Source organism: Crocodylus porosus, unplaced genomic scaffold, assembly GCF_001723895.1.
Source record: "Crocodylus porosus isolate Cpor-Errol unplaced genomic scaffold, CroPor_comp1, whole genome shotgun sequence".
Taxonomy (NCBI): domain Eukaryota; kingdom Metazoa; phylum Chordata; order Crocodylia; family Crocodylidae; genus Crocodylus; species Crocodylus porosus.
The window spans coordinates 5,647,977-5,670,920 of NW_017728922.1; the positions used below are offsets into that span (position 1 = coordinate 5,647,977).

Genomic DNA, 22,944 nt, shown 5'->3' on the forward strand with positions numbered 1-22,944 from the left:
CGTGCACAAGCACCCAGAGAGCACAGCGCCTGTCAGCTCGGAGCCCGCTCTAACACTCACCAGCCATTTGGAGAGAGCAGGGACAGGGCGGGTGGGATGGTAAGAAAGGGAGACCCATTTGTTCCTTTGCCTCCGCATCCAGAGCAAGTCCCGGACTGGAGACAGAAATAGTGCTCCCAGGTAGCCTCACAGAGCAGGACAAAGGGCAGGGGGAGCTATTGAGCTGGACTGATATTCCTGTTATGGACTTCTGAGAGGGATGTGGGTTACCCAGCAGTAACCCTGTCTCCCATTACCCACTTCTCTGCTGCTCTAATGGGCTAAGACTCATCCGGTTGCTCTGGGTTACCAGGTGATCAGTGAACAGCTTCCAGTGAGCAGTTCTACTGCCAGAAGAGATAAAGCTGCAAGAGCTGTGCTAACAGCCAGCACTGACTGCTCTGCACAGCTGGGGTTTTCCATCAAGCTAGTCTCAGGCTCCAAAGGCCAAGACCACACAGAGCATTTTACCTAAGGATTAAACCCCGCTAGTTCATGCTCCCCTTGCTCACTGTGATCAGGGGAAGACTGCAGACGCATCCATCAGGGCTGCAGGCACAGCTGCCGCATTGGTAGTAAAGCACAAATATGTGACTGTTTATTTCTGCAATCTGGCTCTCCAGCAAGGGGAGAGGTTGAGAGAGAGCCCCATCTACCTAGTGGCTGGGAGTCAGGAGACCTTGACTTTAAGTCCGTTTCTCAACCAGGGTGATGCAGCACCCTGGGTGCTTTGAGATGCTTTCAAGGGTGCCAGGGGTGGGGGGGGGAGGTGGCACACAAAAGTTAGGACTATTAGGTGTGCAAAGCTGATTCACAAGATAAACCAAGGATGTTCTGTAACATCCTAGATTTAAAACAACCAAATTAAGCAGATGCCCAGTCCCCAGTTCTAAGGGATAGGAGGTTGTTCAACATCAGTGGTGCTCATCCTCCAGCTCACAGCCCAGATCCTGCCCATGAGGCCATGTCATATGAGGCCTGGGGATCTCCTCACGGGTCTGGAAATTCATCGGCAGAGAAGCGGTGGCAGTGTTAATCGCCTTGCACCCGCTGCCACATTTCTGGATCCATGGGGAGCCCCAGTGGCCAGATAACATGGCGCTGTGTATTCATTTGTGCTGGAACAGGAGGGATCTTGTGCTCAAGACTTGGCTGCATGCAAGACTGCACCTGCCAACTGACCCCACGTGCCAAACCCATGGTAGATTAGGTCCATGGACTGGTCCCACAACCCTCACCTGGTCCACGGGGCCAGAAAGTTGAAACCCACTATTCTACATGGCTACTTTAGATGATGACATGACTGAGAACCGGAGAGAGTAAACCCAGCACCACCACAAAAGCACTTAGGTCAGGGGTGGGCAAAATACGGCCCACAGGCCAGATCCAGCCAGCGAGGCCTTTCCATTTGGCCCATGGGGCCCCTCAAAAAAAAAAAAGGTAGAAAATTAATATTCCTCTGCCCTTAGTTCCTGTCATTTTTGAAAAAATAACAGGAACCAAGGGGAGGAGGACCCTGGGGAAGCCCAGTGGGCTCCAACAAGAGCAGGCCTTCCCAGCCCTGCCCCCAGTCAGAAGCCCTAGCCCAGTTTCTCGGCTGGGAGCACATGACTGCCCCGCGCGGGAAGCTCAGGTAAATGGGGGTGGGGAGGACCCCCGGCAGGAAAGGAGTGTGGGGGGAAGCGGCCCCTCCCCACCCATGCCCGGTGCCCCACGCTGCAGCTGCTTGCAGCCCGCACGGGGCTGCCTGTGCCCGCTTCGCACAGCCCCATATGGGCTGCAAGTGCCTGCAGTGCAGAGCGCCAGGCTTGGGGCAGGGAGGGGCCACTTCCCCCCATGCTCGGCCCCACTGCCGACTTACAAGGCTGGCAGCGGGGAGGGTTACAAGCTGGTGCCAAGCACGGGGACAAGCGGCCCCTCGCCCGTCCCATGGCCACCACCCTGCGCTGTAGCCGCTCGCAGCCTGCCTGGGGCTGCCTGTGCCTGCTCCAGACAGCCCCGCATGGGCTGTGAGCACCTGCAACACGGGGTGCCAGCCATGGGGCAGGCAAGGGGCCGCTTTTCTCTGCGCTCAGCACCAGCTTCTTCTCTGCTGGCAAACAGGGGGGTGGGGCTGAGTGCTGCCCCCCGTCTGTACCGCGGGGCTGGGGGGGCACTGGGTGCGAGTGGGCAGAGAGCCAGTGGGAGCATGGGGCCCGTACCGGTGTCCTGGGGCCAGTGCCAGTGGGGCCCAGGGCAGGGTGGCAGGAGTGTGGGGTCTCAGCTAGCAGGGGCTCTATGGAGCAGGGCCAGCTCCCCCCTCCCTGCTGGTGCAGCACAGCCTGGCCCCACAGACCCTTGCCAGCCTGTGCCCCATCGATGCTGGCCCTGGGACATTGGTCCCAAGATGGTGACCCAGGGGCGGGGCCCCTGTCAAGGGGTGGGGCCCCTGTCAAGGGGTGCACCCATGCAGCCCTCGACAGCCTGCCAAAACTGGGTAAGCGGCCCTCCACCCAAAATAAATTGCCCACCCCTGACTTGGGTCTTCTTTTGAGAGCTGCTTTACCAACATGACCTAGTATCTCCACTGGAGACAGCACTCATTGACTTGCCTCAAAAGGAACAACAGGAGTCAGAGCACTTTGGAAATCTAGATGCTCCAGGGTGCTCTAGTTATCCAGATGGGGACTAGAGTAAAACTTAAGTTTGCTTCTAAATGGGGAGGATAAAAGATGAGTAAGAAATGAGGTGCAGGCAAGACACTCTACTGAACACAGACAGGAGTGTGCTAGCGACCAGACTAAGCCGTAGAGGTGAACAGACAGTTTACTGCAAATGATTTATTCAACTGAATTTCCATCCACCCCCGACAGCAACTTCTCTAGCTGAGTCGGAGAATTACTTCACGGAAGAAGTCTCAGCCCATTGCAAGCAGCCCAGACCTGACACTCCAGGGCTTCTGGTAAGCCACGTGACATGGCTCTGCTCCCTGACTCGCCAGGTCTGATAGTGGGAGGTTCTGGGAGAAATATAAATTTGCATTTTGTTTTCTCCACAAACAAACATCCCTCAATATTAACTTAAAATTTGCTGTCCTGCCAGGAAAAGCATAGAGAGCGAACACAAAGTTGGGTACGAACAGTGACAAAATGACCGGGCTTAAAGCCATAGACAAATACTTGCTGAACATGGGGGGGAAAAAAAAAATATTTCCCCCCACTCAGCCCAGCAAAATGCCAACCCAGTAGCTAGGTCTGAGAACCCATCAGTCTTGACACTGTTAGACCTGGCTATATGAGGAAGGGAAAAGCCATCACAGCATAGCTCCACGGGAGGTGATGATGCACCAGCTGTCATGTAGAGAGGGGTTCCAGCATGAAATACCACAGTGGCAATCCCCCATAGCTGGGTAAAGAGGTGCCAAAAAGCCACAAAGGAACCCCATTTATGTCACAGCTTTCAGCACAGTTGCTGCTAGTAGAGTTGCCCCATTTGCAAATGATGTGGTTGAAGTTTGCCAGAGCAGGCAAGTAAGAAATGCCACACTGGGTCAGCTCGCAGTTCCATCTAGCCCAGTAGCTGGTCTGTCACGGTAGCAGTGAGTGAATGCGAAGGGTAGAGTATTTATGCAGGGCACATCCAGATTGATCTATCACCTGCACAACTGAAGAACTCCTGCTTTCAACCAAATTAGAGCTGTACCTCTTCTTCCTGGGACCCACCTCAGGGATGCAAAGAAAGCTTTAGTCATCAAGGAGTGTCCATCTGGCACAAGTGAGCAAAAAATTATATTAGTTTAAACAGGAGCAGCAACCAGCCCTAAGGTCTACTAGAAGAGTGACAAACACTGATGGCTCCAAGGTGACCTATTCTGTACTGTACAGTGGACCAACTTCCCTCCGCCTTCCCCAGAAATGCTATCACCTTACAGGAAAATAACCAAGGCACCAGTGGCTGAGGATTCAAGAGCAATCAGTCTCTCCACCCCACCAGCCTACCCTGCAGTCCTGTCTCATTCTCCCGAGTGGACGTGCAGCAGTAACAAGATCTGAAAGGTACTTCAGAGGACAAAGACGGATCAATAAAGTGCATTTGACCCAGGTCTTCATCTCAGCATCAAAAAGGGATGGGGATGAAGCCTAGAGGAGAGCATCTTGGATGGAAAAAGGAATGACAGCATCAGGTCTGATCCCACAAACAGGCTCCACTGCCAAAGGGACTGCACAACACTATTCTTAGATCTGTACTCATCTGCTCGGGCGGAAAGACATCGATGGCCAGAAAAAACACCCACAGCTCTCCACAAAGTCCAGAGATAGACTGCAGATATTAACATCTCCACTACTGATAACACCAGTGTCCACCAGCAACACAGCAATTAGTACTCGGTGGGAAGGGAAATGGTTGTGCTAAAAGCAGACCATGTTTTTAGTAAAGAGGGGAGCACCCCATGCCAGCTGTGCCTCTGCAGAAAGTCTGCTAAAATGGAGGAGTGGACATCAGAGCTGGGAATTCGGTGTTATTAACTGGGAAGCCACAAAGGCAACTTCAGGTATCAAGGGCAGCATGGGGGGTGCTGGGGGGGAAGTGTTTGGTTAACTCTTCATTCAGCAAATACCCGTGACATTTGGACAACATATTAAGACAGATATTTCTTTCTGCTAGCCCAAGTAGTTAAGCGATATTTAAGAAGCTGACCAGTAGTATGCCCCCTAAGCAAAGTAAACTCCAAGCAGCTTTTAAACTCTTTTATTCCTATAAGGTAACAAGGCAAAGGTCTGGTAGGAGTGAGGCCCACAGTACTGGTCTTGGAACTACTAGTTAAACTGAGCTCACAAAATATAGATGTACGTCCCATTGGTTGCTCCCCTGCCAAAGTCTGCTGGCTCACTACGAGTCAAATGAAGTTTCGTGTCCTTTGGCCTCAGGATGTTTGACTCAGAAACTGCTTTTGGATTTCAAGCATGTAACAACGATGTACATAGCTGCCTTTGCACAGATGGTAGGTTTTGCCTGCAACACCTTCTCCCTCAACGCCAGAAAGGCAAGCAGAGGACCTGGATAGCTCAAGCACTGTCATCCTTCCATTTGTCATGCTGCACGGCTGAGAACTAAAGCACAGAATTAAAGTTTCAGGGATGTATTTGGCAGTCTGAGACGAAAAGAAATGCAAAACTCTTGGTTCAGAGATGATACCTTTTAATAGACCAACTAAGAAATTGCAAAATTTTAGCCAATTTTGGAATTAAACTTGATTGCTGAACAACAAGAAACATCTCTACACCTCTCCACCATCCGACACCACCAGAGAAGGAATCCTGTCTCATCTGCACAACAAAGAGCAGCTCACAAAGATACTCTCAGGGACCCAGGAGGAACAGACTTCCACCTTAAGCTTTCTGTGCAAAATGAAGTTTATCTTCTACCTATGGGGACTTTTTAACATCTTTAATTTCCCTGAGACTGAGATAGGGCGCCTGTGCCTGAAAGCTTGTATAAAAAGATTTTTTTTTTTTTTGCAATTTCTTGCAAAATCGAATAATTGGTATTCTCTCTGAACCAAGACTTCTAGAGCTTTACATTTCAAAATCAAAGCAGCACTCTCAAGAACAAAACCCCTGAGGGTACTAGATACAATTTTGTTCTTCAGAATCATGCTGCTTAAGACAATGGAAACTAAAACAGTCAAAACTCTTTCTCTTATCATTTTCACTCTGTCCACACTCCACTTGTGATGGGGCCACTAAATTTGTCAATTTTACATTCCAGGTATTGGCATGATTTATAATGCCAGGAGGCAAGGACTTCTTAGGGCAATATCTTTTATTGGACCAATTATGTCACTGGATAAAGTTACACAAGCTTTCGAACATCCAACTTCCTTCTTCAGGTAGCTGATCTGTTTTGTATTCAAAACCTAAGTCCTTGAACTACACAGTTGGTCCAATAAAAGATATCACCCTCTCTCTTGCATAATTCCCAGACCACCAGGCAGCTTCCTTCTACAGTGAACAACTCAAAGCTTTTCCAAATATAAGCTAAAGTCACACACAAATCGACAGCAAGATAGAAGCATTATCCTCGTATGACAGATAAAGCAGGTCACAGAACATGGCAAAGTCATTCAGTTAAGTCAGTGGCAGACACCAGAGTGGAACCAAGAAGTTCTACTGCTTGGAGCTTTAACATCATTTCAAGTTTTTCTTATAAAAATGACATGAAGATAGTTCTACTCAATATTTGGCCTGAAAAATCCCATCCTTTATCGCCTCTTTTTAAACCAGGAACTAAAATCAGGATTGAAAGTGCTTAGCTGTATCATTTTTATAATATACTGCAACCAATCTCAAACTGACAATTCCTAGATAAGAACAGAATAAAATGCTCAAGTTTACTTGGTGCCTTGCCAAGTTGCACTCAATACCTGAACAAACGCCCAGCAACATACATGGCTTGGGGTCAAAGCGTGGCTTTGGGTCCACAGCAGGACATGATGCTACTCTGGAGCCACGAGATTTTGATTTAGCAGTGCTCCTTGGCGTGGCTTGCTCAGGTCCTTCAAAGTAGTGGCAGAACTAGAAGGAGAACTACAGAGTTCTGACTCTGAGCCCGTGCCACAGCTTCTCAAAAGTGCTGTGCTGCTCCCACACCCTCTCTTGTTGGTGCCTCATCACTCCCCCAGCCTTCCACACTAATCCCAATGCAGCTCCCAGCCTGCCTCCTGTCCAGCTCTTGTGATGGGTCAGGTGTGACCAAGGATAAGGGAAGCAGGGCTTTGAGGGTCTGTGCAGCTGGCTCCACAGCCACTTGATGTGATGCTGCCCCAAAAGAGCCAACTGTCATGCAAGGAAGAGGAGAACTGCACCGCACCTCAAACCCCCAGGTCCAGGAGGCCACACATGACCTGCCCAGAGACACTTCCCTCCACCCCCAGCACCCAACCACCAGCCATTACCCTTCCACCCAAAACCACCTACAACTTATCAAGGACCCAAGCCCACAATCCTTCACAGACAGAGCATTAGGAAAACACCCAAGGATTCCTGTTAAGCCCTAGTGGAAGACAGTCACAAGTGGCAGTGGCCTTGAAGCCAATATGATTAACGATACCAAGACAGGCCAGCAGGCCTGCAAAACAGATGTTCGTCTCAACAACAATGAAGGCAACAAGCAACTAGAATTCAATGGCAGACTGTGACCCTTTCATCTGATATAGTCTAGAAGCAACTGAAGCTTAGCCTAGATTAAGGCCCGTCATGAGCAGGGCTCAAGGAGTTTACAAGCAAAGCTCCCCTCCTCCCATCATGCTTGAGGTAGGCTCATCCTACCCATTTTAGAGAAAGACAGGGAAACGAGAGCACAGAGAAGCTAGGTGACTTGACCAAGGCAGGGGCGAGATCAAAAATGGAGTAATAAAACCTAGCAATCCCACTCTAGTCACTGGAGAGGAGAGGAGGAAACTAAAAATAGATCCTGCAAAGTGAATAAGCAACCAGGTACCTAGGGAGGTTTTAAGATTCACTGATGCGCTGAATTTTAGATGCTTTTTCAAGGGAATGCACACAAAAAGGATGGGGGTGAGGAAGGAGGAAGAGAATGGATGAGAAGATGTGCGCGTGCCCACACACACACAAGCTTTGTAATCACGCCATCTCTCCCAGCACCTGCCCTAGTATGTAAACAGGAAAAGGCCATTCAAACAGCTGCCTCTAAGCAGCATCTCTCCACTGGGATCAGACTGCTATGGCAATCTTCCTTGATGTCTTTCCAGGACCTGACCTAGAGAAAGCCTTTCACGGGAAGTGTAGAAAAAACTAAAGAGCCTTGAACAGTAACCAAATCAGCCAGCACTGTCTTGGAAAAAGCAATGTGCTGACGAGCAGAAGCAAGAGGCAGATGAGATACTGGACTGTGGTAACAAAGGCTGAAACCTATGCATGGACATAGCTGTAGAAGGTCTATAGGCATGATAAGAGGAAGTGCAAAGATAGGCTTAGGATGTTTGAAAACAACCCTAGCAGCTGAGGATAAAGTCCACAGAAGTCACTGTATGTTCTGGCAGAGTCGGCAATCTCGGCCAAGACCTGGGTAAGTAAGAGGAAGCTGCAGGGCAAGATGCAGGGGGTGGAGAGGGAAGCAGCAGAACTAGGTGCAAGGCACTCCTGCATTCGAATAAAGGGCTCCGCACAGATAGACTAGGTATTTCAGAGAACAAAAGCAAGACCCCGAGTGAGAAAATCAGAGTGGGGAAAACCACGAGTGTAAACGCAGACACATACACAGACTTGACGGATGCCTGAAGGTCCAAGATCCTGGCAAAAACCTGTAGGCATCCAAGCCAATTGTGTAAATCTCTGCTCCTTTTTGTCCAGTTGAATAAAGCTCTCCCAATATACCCAGTTAAGATTTTTTTTCTTCATTCCCACTCCTCAATCATTTCAGCCCCCCTGGGAAAGCTCTCTCCACCAGCACCCTCTTGCAAGGCTGTTTTGCAAGGAGCCAAACACAGAAGTTCCTTCTGTAAGAGAATCTCCCTGGCCAAACACGCTTTCATCATCACCTTTCCCGTGTGCTTGTCCTGGACTGGACTGCTTTAGGAGAAGACCAACCTGCTGCAACAGGCAATGGAGGGAAATGCAGTAGCGAGCAGAACTGGCTCCTCAAATCTGGTTCTGTGCTTCAAGGTCTCGATTCTCAATGTCAAAGTGGCAACAATAATAAACTGGAGCCAGTGGAGGGTTATGACCATGGGTATGATGAACCCGTGGTGGTCACCTCACGTAGAAGGTAGCATCTGTACGCTGGACATATAAACAGACCTCAGGTATAGGGGCTGGGATCCCTGTGGCGCTGTGAATCAAGAATGAGAGGCATGGGCAGAGTTTGGTATTGGTGGGTATCCCTGAATGTTAATCCAGAAGCAATATCATTTTAAAGAAAAAAAAAAAAAAAAAATACTTAGAGGAGAGGGAAGGGGAAATCATAAAAACAGGTTTAATGCATTTGTTCTGTCAGCAGGTTGTCTATTTAGGCTGCCAACGTGTAACTCTGTCAAACCAGCTGCTGCCTGGGGGCCCTGTCCTGCCTGTTCTTTGCAGCCGAGGTGAGTTTTTGTTTCTGCAAAATGCCAGACTGTCTCCTGGGTGTCGAATAAATGACCTGATAATGGGCTATTGATTGAAACCCTGTCATTTGATATTTTTGGAAATTGAAGATAGCATCTGCTCTGGGCAAAGGGGAAAAAGAAAACAAAAAAGAGAGAGAGTCTGGTTTTCAAGAGGGGAGTTGCACACAAACCATGGTCCTCTTGGAATAGGCACGGAAGGACACATTTGCATTGTGACCAGGCACATAAGGGAACGGGGCTAGAAAAACGTGTCCTGGCCAGCGACCCCTGCTCTACGCACTGAATGCCAAAAACCAGAATGCAGCCACCACTGAAGCAGCACAGGGCATGCCCTAAGCACATGCCAAAAAGTGGCTAGTTACAGTTTTTGGTATTCATAGTTTCATCTGGAAGGGACCTTCCAGATCATCAGGTCCAGCCCCCCTGCACCTGGGTAGCATACATAAAACAGGAGCAAATCAACAGGACATTTTCAGGGGAGCCCTCCCCAGCATAGTCCAACACTCCAAATCTAACATGCGGTCCACCCCACCCCTGATTTGGCAGAAACAGGGCTGAAAAGCCACCGATGCTCCCTGTAGATTTTTAGTGATACTGTTTATTAGACAATCAGCCGTGTTCACATAATTTCAGCTGACCTGCTAGTTTACAACCAAAAACCTGCTCAACACCAAATAAAGCACAGGCCTCTGCTGCACATGGATCAGTTCCCCACCAATCCTGGCAGGGGAAAATTCCCCGGTTCCTGATGCACAGCATGCTCCAGGAGACCTTGCTGCACAGTCCGCGTGGCACTCCGGGGACTTAGAGCAGGGGTTCCTAACCTGCACTGGCCCCCGGGCAATAAGCAATGCTGAGCAAAGTATGCACTGCAGGAAACATCACACTGCTTTTCCTGACAACGTGAAGAAACATCTATCTGTGGAAAATAGTTTCCTACGGCCACGAACAATGTCAGAAAAACTTGTGAACAACATGCCCTTAAACCGTGGATTTGGGACCAGTCTTAAAGCACTTTGAAAGACAGGAGTGAGAGAAGAATGACAGCCAGATGTGGCTTAGGCAAGTGACTCCACTGCAAAAACATGGGATGCAAGGAACAGTGATATTTTGATAAGAAACATGGGGGAGAGGGGGGAGCCATCACATCGCTTTTCCCTCGTAGAAAGCTTTCAAGTTTTATTGCAAATCCCAAACCCAGAAGTTTTTAACAAAGCCTTGACATTTTCCATGAAAAGCAGATGTAAATGTTCAGTTAATAAGAAAAGAAATCAGTTCCCCATTAAAAGAAAGTTTGGATGGAAAATGTTAGCCAGCCCTACACAGAGCTTCTTAAAGAGCAGCCAAGCCAGTCCCACTGCAGCCCTCCTCTTTGAGGTCTCTAACCTGCACTGTGCAGAGCTCATCTGCACAGCAACACTCCCACTTCTGCTCTACATAACATTTCAGCTACGGAAAACATGTTCAGTGGAACAGATGATCAGGGAAGTCAGAGCAGAGGAAAACCTATGAGATCATCAAATCCACCCCCATACAATGCAGGATACAGTCGCTGCAAAGAGGATGTGTTGGATATTAAATTGATATACAGCATGTGATCCAAGGCAGCAAGGACAAGAAAAGTGATAACAGCTGACACCTTTGACCCTAAACAAAGAAATATGCCTCTGAGATTTACAGGTACTCGTTGGCTTGGCTGACTGCAGTTGCCAATATCTCTGACCTTCAGGCAGAGTGTGCGTGCGTGTGTGTGCGCGCGCGCATGGTTTTCCCCTACACTTTGTTTTTTTCTTTGGATCTTGCATTAAAGACCCAAGAACAGAGAGATAGTGAGACAAGTGCACTAATCATTGTGCACTTTTAAAAATCCTATAGTAAACCTCTGCCTCTAGCAGGCAGTTTAGTCTCTGCCAGATTCCCAGCGTGGATCTGTCTGACCTGTATTTAAGCAGGGAGCTCTGCTAACAGTAGGTGTGTACTGGCCCGCTGGACAAACGAGTGTGGAGAAGGGCAAGAGCCATGCTGTAAGTTTGGTCATCTACCAGGCAAACTTCACAGCTCTGTATTCTGTGGGTTGGAGAACATGGTCACCAGGATTTATAACGCCTTAACGTTAGCCTCGTTGGCACCTCACTTTGGCACAGAGAGATTCAGTTGGGCGTTCACGTTGATCAAACCAGCCCACATTACACTAAGAATGTTTTACCGCTGTGAAAAAGCCCACACGGCAGGCACCTCTCATTGTGCAGCTGGCAATGGTGGCAGGAGTAGCCCACTGGCAATGGGAGCCCAGAGGGTGTCTTGCAGACTACAAAAACAGAGCGGCCGTCTGACAGCATACAGCAACTTTACACAAACCAGAGGAAATAGTGGCCAACAGGACACTCAGCAGAAGCTCCGTGAGCGTGCCCCCAACAATCTGCAGGCTGCCAGAACGTGAACAACCAGCCTGGACCATGGCCACATTGCCCCTGCTCTACCGCAGGATCCTAACACCAGCTGGTCAGAAGATCAAGGCTGACATCTCATGCAAAACACAGCTTTCTTGGTAGCGATACCACACGGACCGGGTGTGGGTTACAACACAGTCCAAGGTAGAACTCCGTGGTCTCCCTTCTAAGCACTGACCTACCCACATCCTGCTTAGCATGGCCAATCTGACATGCCTGCAAGCTCAGGGATGCTCAACCCCCATGGGGCCTGTGGATCAGATCCGGCCCACAGGGTGCCATCATCTCCCCCACGTGGCTCCCACAGGTCTCAACATTTTGTGGTGATGGAGTAGTGGCACCATTAATTGCTGCTCCCCTGCTGCCAATTTCTGAATCTGTGGGAAAGGTCACTTACAGGCCACACAGTGTGGCCTTGCATGCTAGACTGGGCACACGGGGCCTGATCTGGGCAGTGAGGGGCCCAATCCTGGCATGCAGGGCGCGCTCCGGCCATAGCTCAAACTAGTATTGCTGCCAGCAAATCAACTTCTGGCAAGAAAAGAGATTTTTTTCTTTCATTCCCTGATGTTTGATCATTTCTCTCTGCACCAGAGAAAGGGATCAGCACCTCTCTCTCAATTCCAGGAGACCTCAAAGGAGACAACAGCCACAAAAAGAATAAAAGGATACTCCTAGCTCCTTTCCCAATGGCTCATTTTGTTTTAAGAGATACATACCACTTACCAATTTCACACAGGACAAGGAACGGCCTTCAGGGATTTACATGAACTTTGGAGAGGGCTCCCACAGAAAAGCAAAGCTACAGTTAGCAGAATGTTGCAGATTAATTGAATCCTATGTAAATTCCCCATGATGGCGTGGTCATATTTGCCACGTCGCATACAATATTTGGGGAAGTCTGAGACCTGGATTCAAGGGGATTTGCAGGAACAAGGAAAGGGGCTGCACCTCTTGTGATGCTTCACAGTGTACAGGGAAGCCTTCAGCTCTTTTGAAAAAGAGGGGTGTTTTGGGTTTTACCTTTCTGATTTGTCTGGGTTTTTTAATGTTAAATATTGGAAATAGTTTCTTTGATCTTCCTTGCTTGTGCTGGAGGTCTCCTGTGGATATTGGAACCCTTTTCACTTGTTAATTGGAGGAACTAGGGGTACTTCATACTTTTGCCAAAGAAATCATTTTTCTTACCTGCTTGTTGAGGCATGCACGTTAAATTGTCAGGGCAAATAAGCCCGAATTGAAATGGTTTAACTAAAACCCTCTTTCAGTTAAATAGGTCCGCTTGCTCATTACGGGGGTGCCATCTACTTTTTTTCTTGTCCTCTGTAGTCTTCCAGGAAGGACAGACTACATGAGGTGTGAATTTTAACAGAAAAACTCCCCCACGTCTCCTGACCGTCTTCCCCCTCTGCCCCTCCATATCTTTCAGGACTTCCCTTGGTATCACAATGAGCTTCTCTGCTTGCTTTCCTTCTGCGCATCACTGCCTGTCAGAGATGATCAGCATTACAAGAAGGAGACCTATGTCCCACAAAAGCTGTCCCCACTTTGTGTCCATCCAGCTGGTCTCCTCACTTGTTTCCTCCGCTTCCATGGTTTTGAAGTAGCAGTTTCAATTTTTCTAAGCCCTGCTGGCTGAGAAGTGTTGGAGCCGATAATGAAATCCCCCTGCGGGCTCTGTGCAGCTGGGAGCAAACTCTTAGCAGCTGCCCTGGGGATTCTCAAATACTCTTTTCAGGACTCAGATTTATCTGACTTGGTATACTGAAAATCTGCATTCCCAATGACAGTGGATAAGAACATTTGGGAAGTGTTGGCTGGATGACCTGGATTTGAAACACAGGCCCTGGACCCGAGTCCCTTCTGCATCTAGTTCCTCTCTCGCACACTCTTAGTAGCTTACATCTCAAATGTGACCCTTGCAGTGGTTTAGGTTTTACATATTTTTAACCTTAAACAGTCTTGGATCCAGGGACTAATCATCTGACTCACTGTGACACCTCTTTATTGCTTCACCTTAGCTTCCTCATCTGCACAGTGAAGACTGTATTTTTTATCTATGCCCACGGGGGCATTGTGGGGCTTCTTTATTAGGGAACTCTCTGAAGTGCTTTGAGATTTTTTGAGCTGAAGGACAGACCGTTAATAATGGCACTATTTTAAATCCCCAAATCTCAGCTAGACAAGTGGGTTAGGGTCAGATGCGCGAGGGGCAAGCAGGGAGACGGGGCAGACAGAGGGGAGGCTATTTAACATTTCTTTTCAGACAGAGCCACTGCCGTGTCGTCACAGCACAAGGGTGGCTCCACCACAGTTAAGGTTGAGGTTTGCTTACCAAGGACCACATATCACAAGTCTGCTAATCTTGCCTCAGAAATGTGGTGCCTCGTGAGAGCACGTAACAGGGGTTCAGGGGTATCAAAGATACACCTCGCAGGCCAGATCTGGCCCACCGTCACCCAGCCCACGGTAGTCTCTGTGGGTCTCTAATTGGATTCATAGGCAGCAGGCGCCAGTGCTGGCCCTGCACATGGGATCAGCCTGGCGCATGTTGCACACAGGCGATCTGTGGGCTCGTTCTGGCCCGTGGACCAGCCCCACGAAGCCAGACTGGTTCAACACCCCTGAGCTAGCAGGTGAAAAGAACGGGATGGTTAGAGCAAGGGGCTCTGGAAGAAGAGCCCCTTCCCAAGTCACTGATATCAACCTGACGTGCTTTCTCCAATTCCTTGTGCACGCACCTGCGGTTCAGACTATGGCTCTCATCCTCCCCAAACTCATACCACCTGCTCAGGACTGAGCTCCCTGCAGTCAAACCAAGAGTTCAACCTGTCAGGAGGGGGAACGAAGGCCATTTATCTGCTTCAAGATGTCCCACTCAGTCTCTAAACCAACCTCAACATTTTCTAACAAGTGTCAAGAGAGATGGATCAAGCAAAAAACTGGCAAATAACTCACACTCCAAGTTAAGACTCTACTTAAACATTTCATATGGCAGAAAGTGCAAAAACATGCAGGAAGGGTGTGTTTGGCGGACGCGGGAGAATAACCAAGCGTTTGGTTACTTAACAACAACAAAAAATGAAAAAGCTCTATTAGAGTTGTTCATTGAACCAGAGCCCTCGAGGACCATGTCTAGCCGGGAAAGGACCCTTCTCACAACGATCAGGATCAACGACGAAGCAACGGGTGCTGGTTTGCAAGAGGCCAAAAGCCCCAGAAGAGTGTTCAAGAGTTTCTCCTGAACTGGACGAACAGTTTCAGAACAGCCAGGATCTTCTGTGACACAAGCTTGGTGAAAAAGCAGCTTGCTGATAATAAATACAGCTGCCTGAAATTTTTTTTTTTTTTAAACTATCTTTTTCAGTCAAAATTCCCTTTTTGATGTGGGTTTAGATATTGCTGCTGGTTGGCTAGCTTTCTCTCTCCTAACAGCAACAACAAAAAAAACCCCCCAACCCCTGGGCCCTCCCTGCCCTTCTAAAACTAGTTTTTCTTCAAAGAAAAAAGGAAGCTTTTCTCTGAAAAATGTGCACCTGCCCTGTTCATCAGCTAACCGATTCTGACCCTCACCAGGAGCAGCAAAGGTCTTGAGCTAACCGACTAGATCACTGAAGAGCAGGACCGTTGACAATGCAACAGATCCTTTCACATCAGAGAAGCTCTTCTTCACAAGTCAAGGCACCAGAGAAGAGCTGCTGCTTTGGCAGAGATGTCAACTTTGACCAGCAACCTGAGCAGTCCACATGCTGTATCAGCTAAGATTGTTCTTAGAGGATATACCCAATACAAAACCCAAAGTAAGGAAATTAAGAGGCAAGTCTATCAGCAATAGCATAGCCCAGGGGGTCTCCAACTTTGTGATACCACAAGCCCGAGTGCTGGATGGCAGCAGCAGTGGGGGACAGAGATCTTGCACGTGGCAGCCACCGCTGCCCCCCACCGCTCTGTGCTGCCACCGCATGCCTTCCCCGCGCATACCGCCTGGGAAGTTTGTGGCCCCCTTTTAAGATGCTCATAACTCTCCGGGGGCCCGGACCCACAGCTTGAGAACCCCTGGCATAGCCCCTACTCCTGCACCCAGAGGTACCATTTGATCATCACTGATGGGATCCTGGTTTTCCCCATTTTAAAACATCAAATTCTCTGATTAACATCCTCCCCCCACAAATCCTCTAATTAAAAAAAAAACAAAAGTCTGCTTTTTTTTCTCCCCTACACTATGACAATGAAACAAAAAAAGCAGATTTGGGGGTCTTTTTTTAAAATCAAAGAATTTGTTTTTTTTAAAATCAGAGAAAAGTTTTCAGTCGGTAATAATCATGCCTCAGATTAACCTCATTGGCTACGATACTGCCACTCTGCAAAACCTTATATACATCTCTGCTTAATACAATGTTTTATTGATATATTCGCAATTTTAAAGCAAGTTGGAAGCCTACCAGTGCCTCAATCATTATAATAAAATAAATTTGAAATACCTGTATCTTCTGGCATTTGTTTTTTGGTTTATTTTTTATCACGGAGAAATCAGAGGTCCTCTTGCCCCCTTTGCACACCAGGACATGGTTCCAGCTGCAGCTGTCCCCCCGCCCCCTGCTACTTTATGGTACTTAGCAGCTCTGATATGGCACTGCTCTGCTGCTGCCCCTCACTCTCAACTGGCTGCCCCTCCGCTCCCCCAGAGTACGGGGATCAGGGTGGGTGTGGGAATAGGCAATGTGTCCAAATAGGGTAGGAGGGCACAGGTGAGACACTGGAGTGGGAGGGGGCATGAGCCCCCCCAAGCTTTCTGCACCCACAACAGGGCACACGGCTGCAGCCAGGACAGACCAGTTCTGGGAAGGAGCCACCTCCACCGCTCAGAGGGCAGGCCCCAGCACAGGAGGAAGTGCTGTGCCACCATGGATGCCAAGGTGAGGTATGGCAGTGTGGAGTTGTAGCCCCAGCTGCTGCTGGGTGGGGAGGGTGCACCTCACCTTCATGGCCATGGCAGTGCAGAGCTCCCTCCTGTGCTGGGTCCTGCCCACTGGGCTGCGGAGGCAGCTCAGAGCTGGTCTGGCCCAGTTAGAGCCCCATGCCCCACTGTGGGTGCAAAAATCGGGGGAGGCTCACAGATTTACCTGGAGGGAGCTGTGGGAGCTGCTCTCCACCACACTGCCTGGCTGCCAAGTGCATGTATGCACGTGCACATGCACATGGCACTCCCTATCCCAGGGGTGGGCAATTATTTTGGGGAGAGGGCCGCTTACTGAGTTTTGGAAGGCCATTAAGGGCCACATGGCAGGCAGCCCAGAGCAGATTAATATTAATTTTCTAAATTTTCTGGGGGCCCCGTGGGCCAGATAGAATGGCACGGTGGGCCGCATCTGGCCCCCCGGCCCCATTTTGCCCATCCCTGCCTTATCCCTTTCGTCCTGCTCCACCCAGCCCCAAGCAGCCGCTTGCAGGCTGAAACTGCCAGCCTGCAAAGGGAAGCCAGCCATTTCCCACATTTTTCTCGTTCAAAGGAAAAAAGAAAAAAAAAAAAAAGGTGTTTTTCTACAGCAAGTGGAAAACCTGGATCCCTAGTCATCACACACCAAAGCAATGCATCATATCCCAGTAAAGCTCTGGCCTACCCACATACTACTGTGTTGCATTCTCAGCCTTGGGCAAGCTCAAGTGTGTGTGGAGGTACCTTAGCCTCAGGTTCTTGGCAATTAAAGCCAGTCCACATTTGGGCATCCAATCAGAGTCCTGTGGGTCCCTCAAAGAGAGGCTTCTTGTATACACCTAAACCCCTCTAAGAGGGCCCAGCTTAAGCACCAGGTTTAAGAACGCTGGCCTGTCACCCCCAGGTTACCCAACACAGAGGTAATGGAGACTCACAGTAAAGGGGAATACCCATGTGTATGCTGTGTATGCTCAACATGCACCAAGAGGTCAGCCAGCAGCCGAATGCAACCACCTTCTGCAGCTGAACAAGACAGCTAGCAGAGGCAGCAATGCTTCACAGAGACCACAGAAGAACAGGAATGGTGAAAAATGCGATCGCAAGGGGAATTCAGAAGTCACCCCAACTGGAAATAGGTTGGGACTCTATATTTAACTATGCTTGTGAGTGGGCAGAGATGGCCGTGACTTGGTTTCATCCAGGTGTCTTGTCATTTCAGCCCAAATGCTGAGCCAGCCTGGAGATGAGCAAACTGAAGCACAGCCCCCAGAAAACCTGCAAAAGCAGCAGAGTTGTTCAGCGCCTGTCCCATACACACCACAGCCGTGCAGCCTGCACCACTTTTATTTCAGTAGAATCAGGGGTGTGGCCACGAGCCCTCACGCTGCTGGGTGTTATTTTCTATTACCAACTCCAGCTTGGCTCTGGGAGTGGGAAAAACCTTAAACACAACTCGCCTACATGCGACTGGACCCATCAAACCAAATGCACATTACAGGCCTTCCAAACCTGGCTGGTTACAGGCACATGCCTAATTCTGTATTTCCGTAGCTCAATTTAAACTAACCTCAAATTTTAGAGGTCACTGATTACAATGGAAGCTGTAGGAGCCCAGCCACTCAAAAGGGTGGGGAGGAAACAGGCCACTTTGCTGAGGTGTGAACTTGACGCTGAAGGATTTGGAAGCTCCTTTAAGAATTTTTGCTTCCCAAAGACAACCACACAGTTCACAACTACACAGCAAATGGTTTGCCCTTATGCACCTGCTTAATTTTGCATTGCTCAACTCATTCATGTCAGCTAAACAAGTCACATATGTGAATTTAAGCAGGTGCTGAAGTTATTACAGGATCAGCCTCGCCTTACCTGAAAGTTATAAGTTACACAGCAGAGTTTCTTTCATATGGTCTACGAGGCTTCTACTCTTCCTAAGGATAGTCAGCCACCGCCAAGTCAGTTTACCGATAGGCGTAAAGCAAACATGCCTCCTGGACTAAGGCAATAAAACGAAATAAAATATACCTGGGATGTAGTTACGAACAAGTGTTAAAAGTCAACAGGATCTGGGTAGCTAACTCCCATGGGTCCCTCTGAAAACCCCTGTCTAAAATTAAAATGGAGCCTGGGCCCCATGGTGTTGAATGCAGGCATGTTCCACCCCAGAGAAGGTCACCATCCCATGGAGAGCAAGGCCATCCCTTGATGTGCAGCGTTTCTAAGTCTGCATCAGAAGCTACACCAGAAACAAGACGCTATTCAGCTGTGTTCATGGCTTGCTCCCCTAAATCCTAATACACAAATACCCAAGTACCCAGGCCCTCAACCTCAGAAAGATCTCTCCTCTCCCTCCTCTTTTCTCTGAAGCAGGAGGCAGTGGCTTTCCATCATCAGCTCCAATCACCCTTTTCCCCAATGCTAGGAGAGGTCTATTGCTGACTCTGTCATGCTAATAAATAATACTTTGCATTCAAAGCATATAAAATTTAAATCAAGCTCCTACAAGCCCAAATGTATCTACATGTTTTCGACCCACTGATTTGAATAGGAATCAGAAATCTAAACACATCTTTAAAAATCTCGCCCCTAAAACCTTTTGGTGGGGAGAGGCAACAAGGCTCCAGCAGCCGACCCCCAGACTATTGCAATTTTATAAAACGTTCAGCCAATAAACAGAATTAGACTCTACCTTGGTTCCTATTGATCCCACTGAAAAAGGTAGCTCAACTGAAGTTTCCTTCACCCCTTTGTGCCCTTAGGTAACATGAAATATTTCAGACATTGCTCCTGTGGGATCATGGCAAGTTATATTCTACACTGTGGAGGAAGAACTGTGATCTGGTGGTTAAAGCCTGGAACTGGAAGAATTCTTGGACTCGCTGGATGCATTAGTGCAGAGGTCCTCAACCTGTGGTCCACAGACCACCACCGGTCTGCAGGCTCCATCCAGGTCGTCCACAGAAAAGTTGTGGAACAATCAAGAATATCTGTACTTGTAAAGTAAAACTACTGATATTAAAAGTTGTGCGCTTTGATTTGTAGAACAAAAGTTTAAGTGGTCCGGTGAGACCCTCAATGATTTTCAAGTGGTCCGTGAAAAAAAAAAAAAGTTTGATAACTGAGAACCACCACATTAGTGGAAGCTACTAATATAAGACAGTGATGAAGGCAGTGAAAAAGTCTATATAGAATGGACAAGGCCTTCGGGAAGTTACTTGGGTCGTTGCACATTTCAATTTCTCCCCATGCTAGTCTGCAAAATATGAACACTTCCCTCACATGGATGGGGAGGATATTAATTAATTACAGGGGGACAACTGCATCTCAGGAACCAAACAAGATCCATCTCAGGCCCTGAGTTCATCCATCCAGTACTCTCTGTGGGTATGCTTTCTCACTCTCCTTGTGCTAACAGAACCACAGCAAAGAAGAGAAACTGAGTAAGGCCCTGAATAGCAAGCAGACCCTACTGGAGGGTTCTGCATATACAGGACATCTTGCAGGATTATGCCTGGTTCATTAGGAAAGAAATAGTTTAACTGACTATGCTCAAAGTGTTGCAAAAAAACTCCACGGGAACAAAGGGCAAAGCAAGCAGAGGGGTTCTTGCTCTTTCTGTAGCCTTAGTTGTCTTTTAAAAGGAGCAGAAGGGTAAAATCACAGCAAGGGGTACCTCTGCTAAATCCATTTTATGGCATTTACGTGTTGATAGTGAGGACACTATGGGAAAAAAGTTGCAGACTCCAATTTTATCCCACCACAAGAGCATTCTTAGATGCTTTACAAAACTACATATAGTTATTTATAAGCACCCAATTTATGAATTGCTAGAGCACCCATTTTCAGTCCCTGAACACACAGGCACAGTCCACACCCCACTTTCTTTGGAGCCAAGCAAACTGATCAAATAATGACCAAATTACAGACAGAGTGGTCTCAGGGATGCAACAACTAAATACCTTACCAATTCTCAGGTTTGGATGCATGAAGGAGACATGGGCAAGAGTCCCTCCTTTAAAATTCACTATTAATGCTCAGTTTTCTAAGGATTAAAACCACTGTAAACAGTGCAAAGAAAGGCACAAAGAGTGAACCCCAAACTGAACCTAGGGCTGGAAACCTCTCTAACACCAACTTCACACTAGAGTATAGCCCCTAAACATTCAGTGCGTATGTATGAGAATTAGCTATAAATATATTTATAATTACATTGGTGTTCAACGTACTGAGCATGGTTTACAAGAGGATTATATCCTATCAACCCACCACCCAGCTGTGAAAACATCTGTCTAGCCTCTGGAGGCTGATAAATTGGTCACTAATGACTTATCTGATAGATAAGCTTTCTTGTTTTGCAAACTGGTATTAAGCCCAAGGAAAATGGAAGTCATCGGAGGAGTCACTACCCACAGGGTTGATTTTGGTGCCACATAGGTTAAGAAATGATCTCTCAAGCCATCCACTGCTTCATCTCTGAGCTCATTGTAATTACTGAGCTGAAGGCCAAAGCTCCCAAATCTATGTTAGAGTTTGAATTCTACAGCAAACAAAGCAACCACATAATGACCAACTTTAAGGTAGATGGTAACTTGTCTGTGGACCTCATTTCTAAGTGGCTAGGCAGCCATGCCCTTCAACAGGTACTGGAGAAGTAGGGAAGCTTGCATACCTAGAAGGTAACCCATTAAGCACTGAGAGTCTCATTTAACTTAGCTAAGCCAGGCACCAAAGAGGGTTGAATTCCCCAGAGCAGAAGAGTCTGAAGGACCCAAGTTTAGTCCCAAAGACTCCATGCACTCCGGCTCTTGCACTCCTGTCAATTAGCACTTGATGTGAAACACAACAATCAAAAACGTCACTTCAGTCTCTCTCTTCTTCACATACATGACAGCAATGATGAATACCCAGGTCAGCTCCATCACAGAAGCAAAAATGGACTCAAAATAGGATTAGTTGTTAAAATCAAGGAATGGGAAGGCTGGCTTTTCTTGCAGGTTTTAGGAGCTTCTGAGGGTGGAGGGAAGAAACCCCCAGGGTGAATCGGATGAGTGGTCAGGTGAGCAACACAGACAGGCCTCTTCCTTGAAGAAAGGAAGGTGTTTATCACAAAAACAATTAAGAGTTACTTATTCTGGACTGGCAAGAGGCCCAGATCTCAAGCTAGATTGAAAATTCACAGGATTTGAAATGGACATTCAAGGCTCAGTGCAGCTCTGCCTTTTCCACACCAGACACTCGACACAGGATAAACATTTCAGGCCATTAAAAGAAAGGAAGAAAAAAAAAAAAAAAGGTTACTCGGCTTAGGAAAGCTTGCCAATTACTGCATCTGTGTTGCAAAATTTCCCCCCTTAGACAAAACCCCCGGGGCTGTCACAGCCAGGCAGATTCCAGCGCTCCAGAAAACTTGCCCATCTACACGGCCAGTCTGATGTGTGGGGAATCGGCCCTAAGCAAAGTTGCCTTCCCCACCTTCGTTACAAATCCACACTTACTTGCCCCTTCTATCTTCTCCGAGCCTCTGCTCCAGGTGATCTGTCTGGTTTCTAGCTTCACCTGGAAAGTTTTCCTCTCTGGCCTCTGGGATTTCTTCGAGTAAAAGAGAGTCATCACAGTGCCAACTTCCAAGCTGCGGCAGAGGTGAACCACCTCGGCTTCGTTCTGCACGCAGGGGCCATTGGAGAAGCCGGACGCCATGGCTCCCTCCTCTGCTTCCCCCAAAGCGGAGAAGCGTCCAGGCAACGGGGATCTTCAGGCTCCCGGGTGCAGCTCGGCAGACTTCAATAAAACCAATCCAAGCTCATGGCTCCCAGCACAAGAGTCTTCCCCTTCCTGCGAGAGGGGGAAAGAAGCCGTGTTTAGATCCGAGGGCTTAGGAGGGGGAGCCCAGCCCAAGCGATCGTCTCCCGCATCGAAACTTTTCACTCCGGGGCCGCAGCAAAAAATCGCCTCTCTGCTGGTTTGAATCATGCACCATTTCCCCCCCACCCCTCCTTCCCGACGGAGCCTAAAGCGAAAGCAAGCAGACACAAAGCATTCCTGAGCGATTAGGAGCGGGACTGGGTCCTCCAGAAAGATTGGGTTGCACAGAGCAAGGGCGGGAGGAAGGAGGGAGGCGACTCCGTAGCAAAGCTCTCCCTTTTGTTCGGGGCCAGCGGTGCCTGCCTCGCCCCTGCCCGCCCCCGGGAGAGCGCTGCAAGTAATGGCTGAAGCGGCCCCGAGCCGGGCCCGGCCCGGGCAGCACGTGCGGCGGGCGCGAAGCCCGCACATCTACGTCTTTTCGACCCACTGATTTGAAACTCCCCGGCGCGAGGTGCCTGCCCCGGCTCCCGCGCGTCCTGCAGCGGCGCGGCGCCCTTCCCCCCGCCTGCGCGCCGCACGACGCAGAGCCGGCGAGGCCGAGGAGCCAGCCCCCG

General features: G+C 48.7%; 1 protein-coding gene across 2 annotated transcripts in view; it reads right to left on the minus strand.

The window, feature by feature from the left end:
• Positions 1–22,674, minus strand: part of PLCG1 (phospholipase C gamma 1) — a 79,262-nt gene extending 56,588 nt beyond the window's left edge. The window contains exon 1 of one of the 2 annotated variants that reach the window (XM_019539643.1): positions 22,024–22,674. In XM_019539643.1, the coding sequence (XP_019395188.1) occupies positions 22,024–22,225 (202 nt within the window). In that variant the 5' untranslated portion in view covers positions 22,226–22,674. The remainder of the gene's footprint in view (positions 1–22,023) is intronic. The other variant, XM_019539642.1, reaches the window with a different exon arrangement.
• Positions 22,675–22,944: the final 270 nt, after the last annotated feature.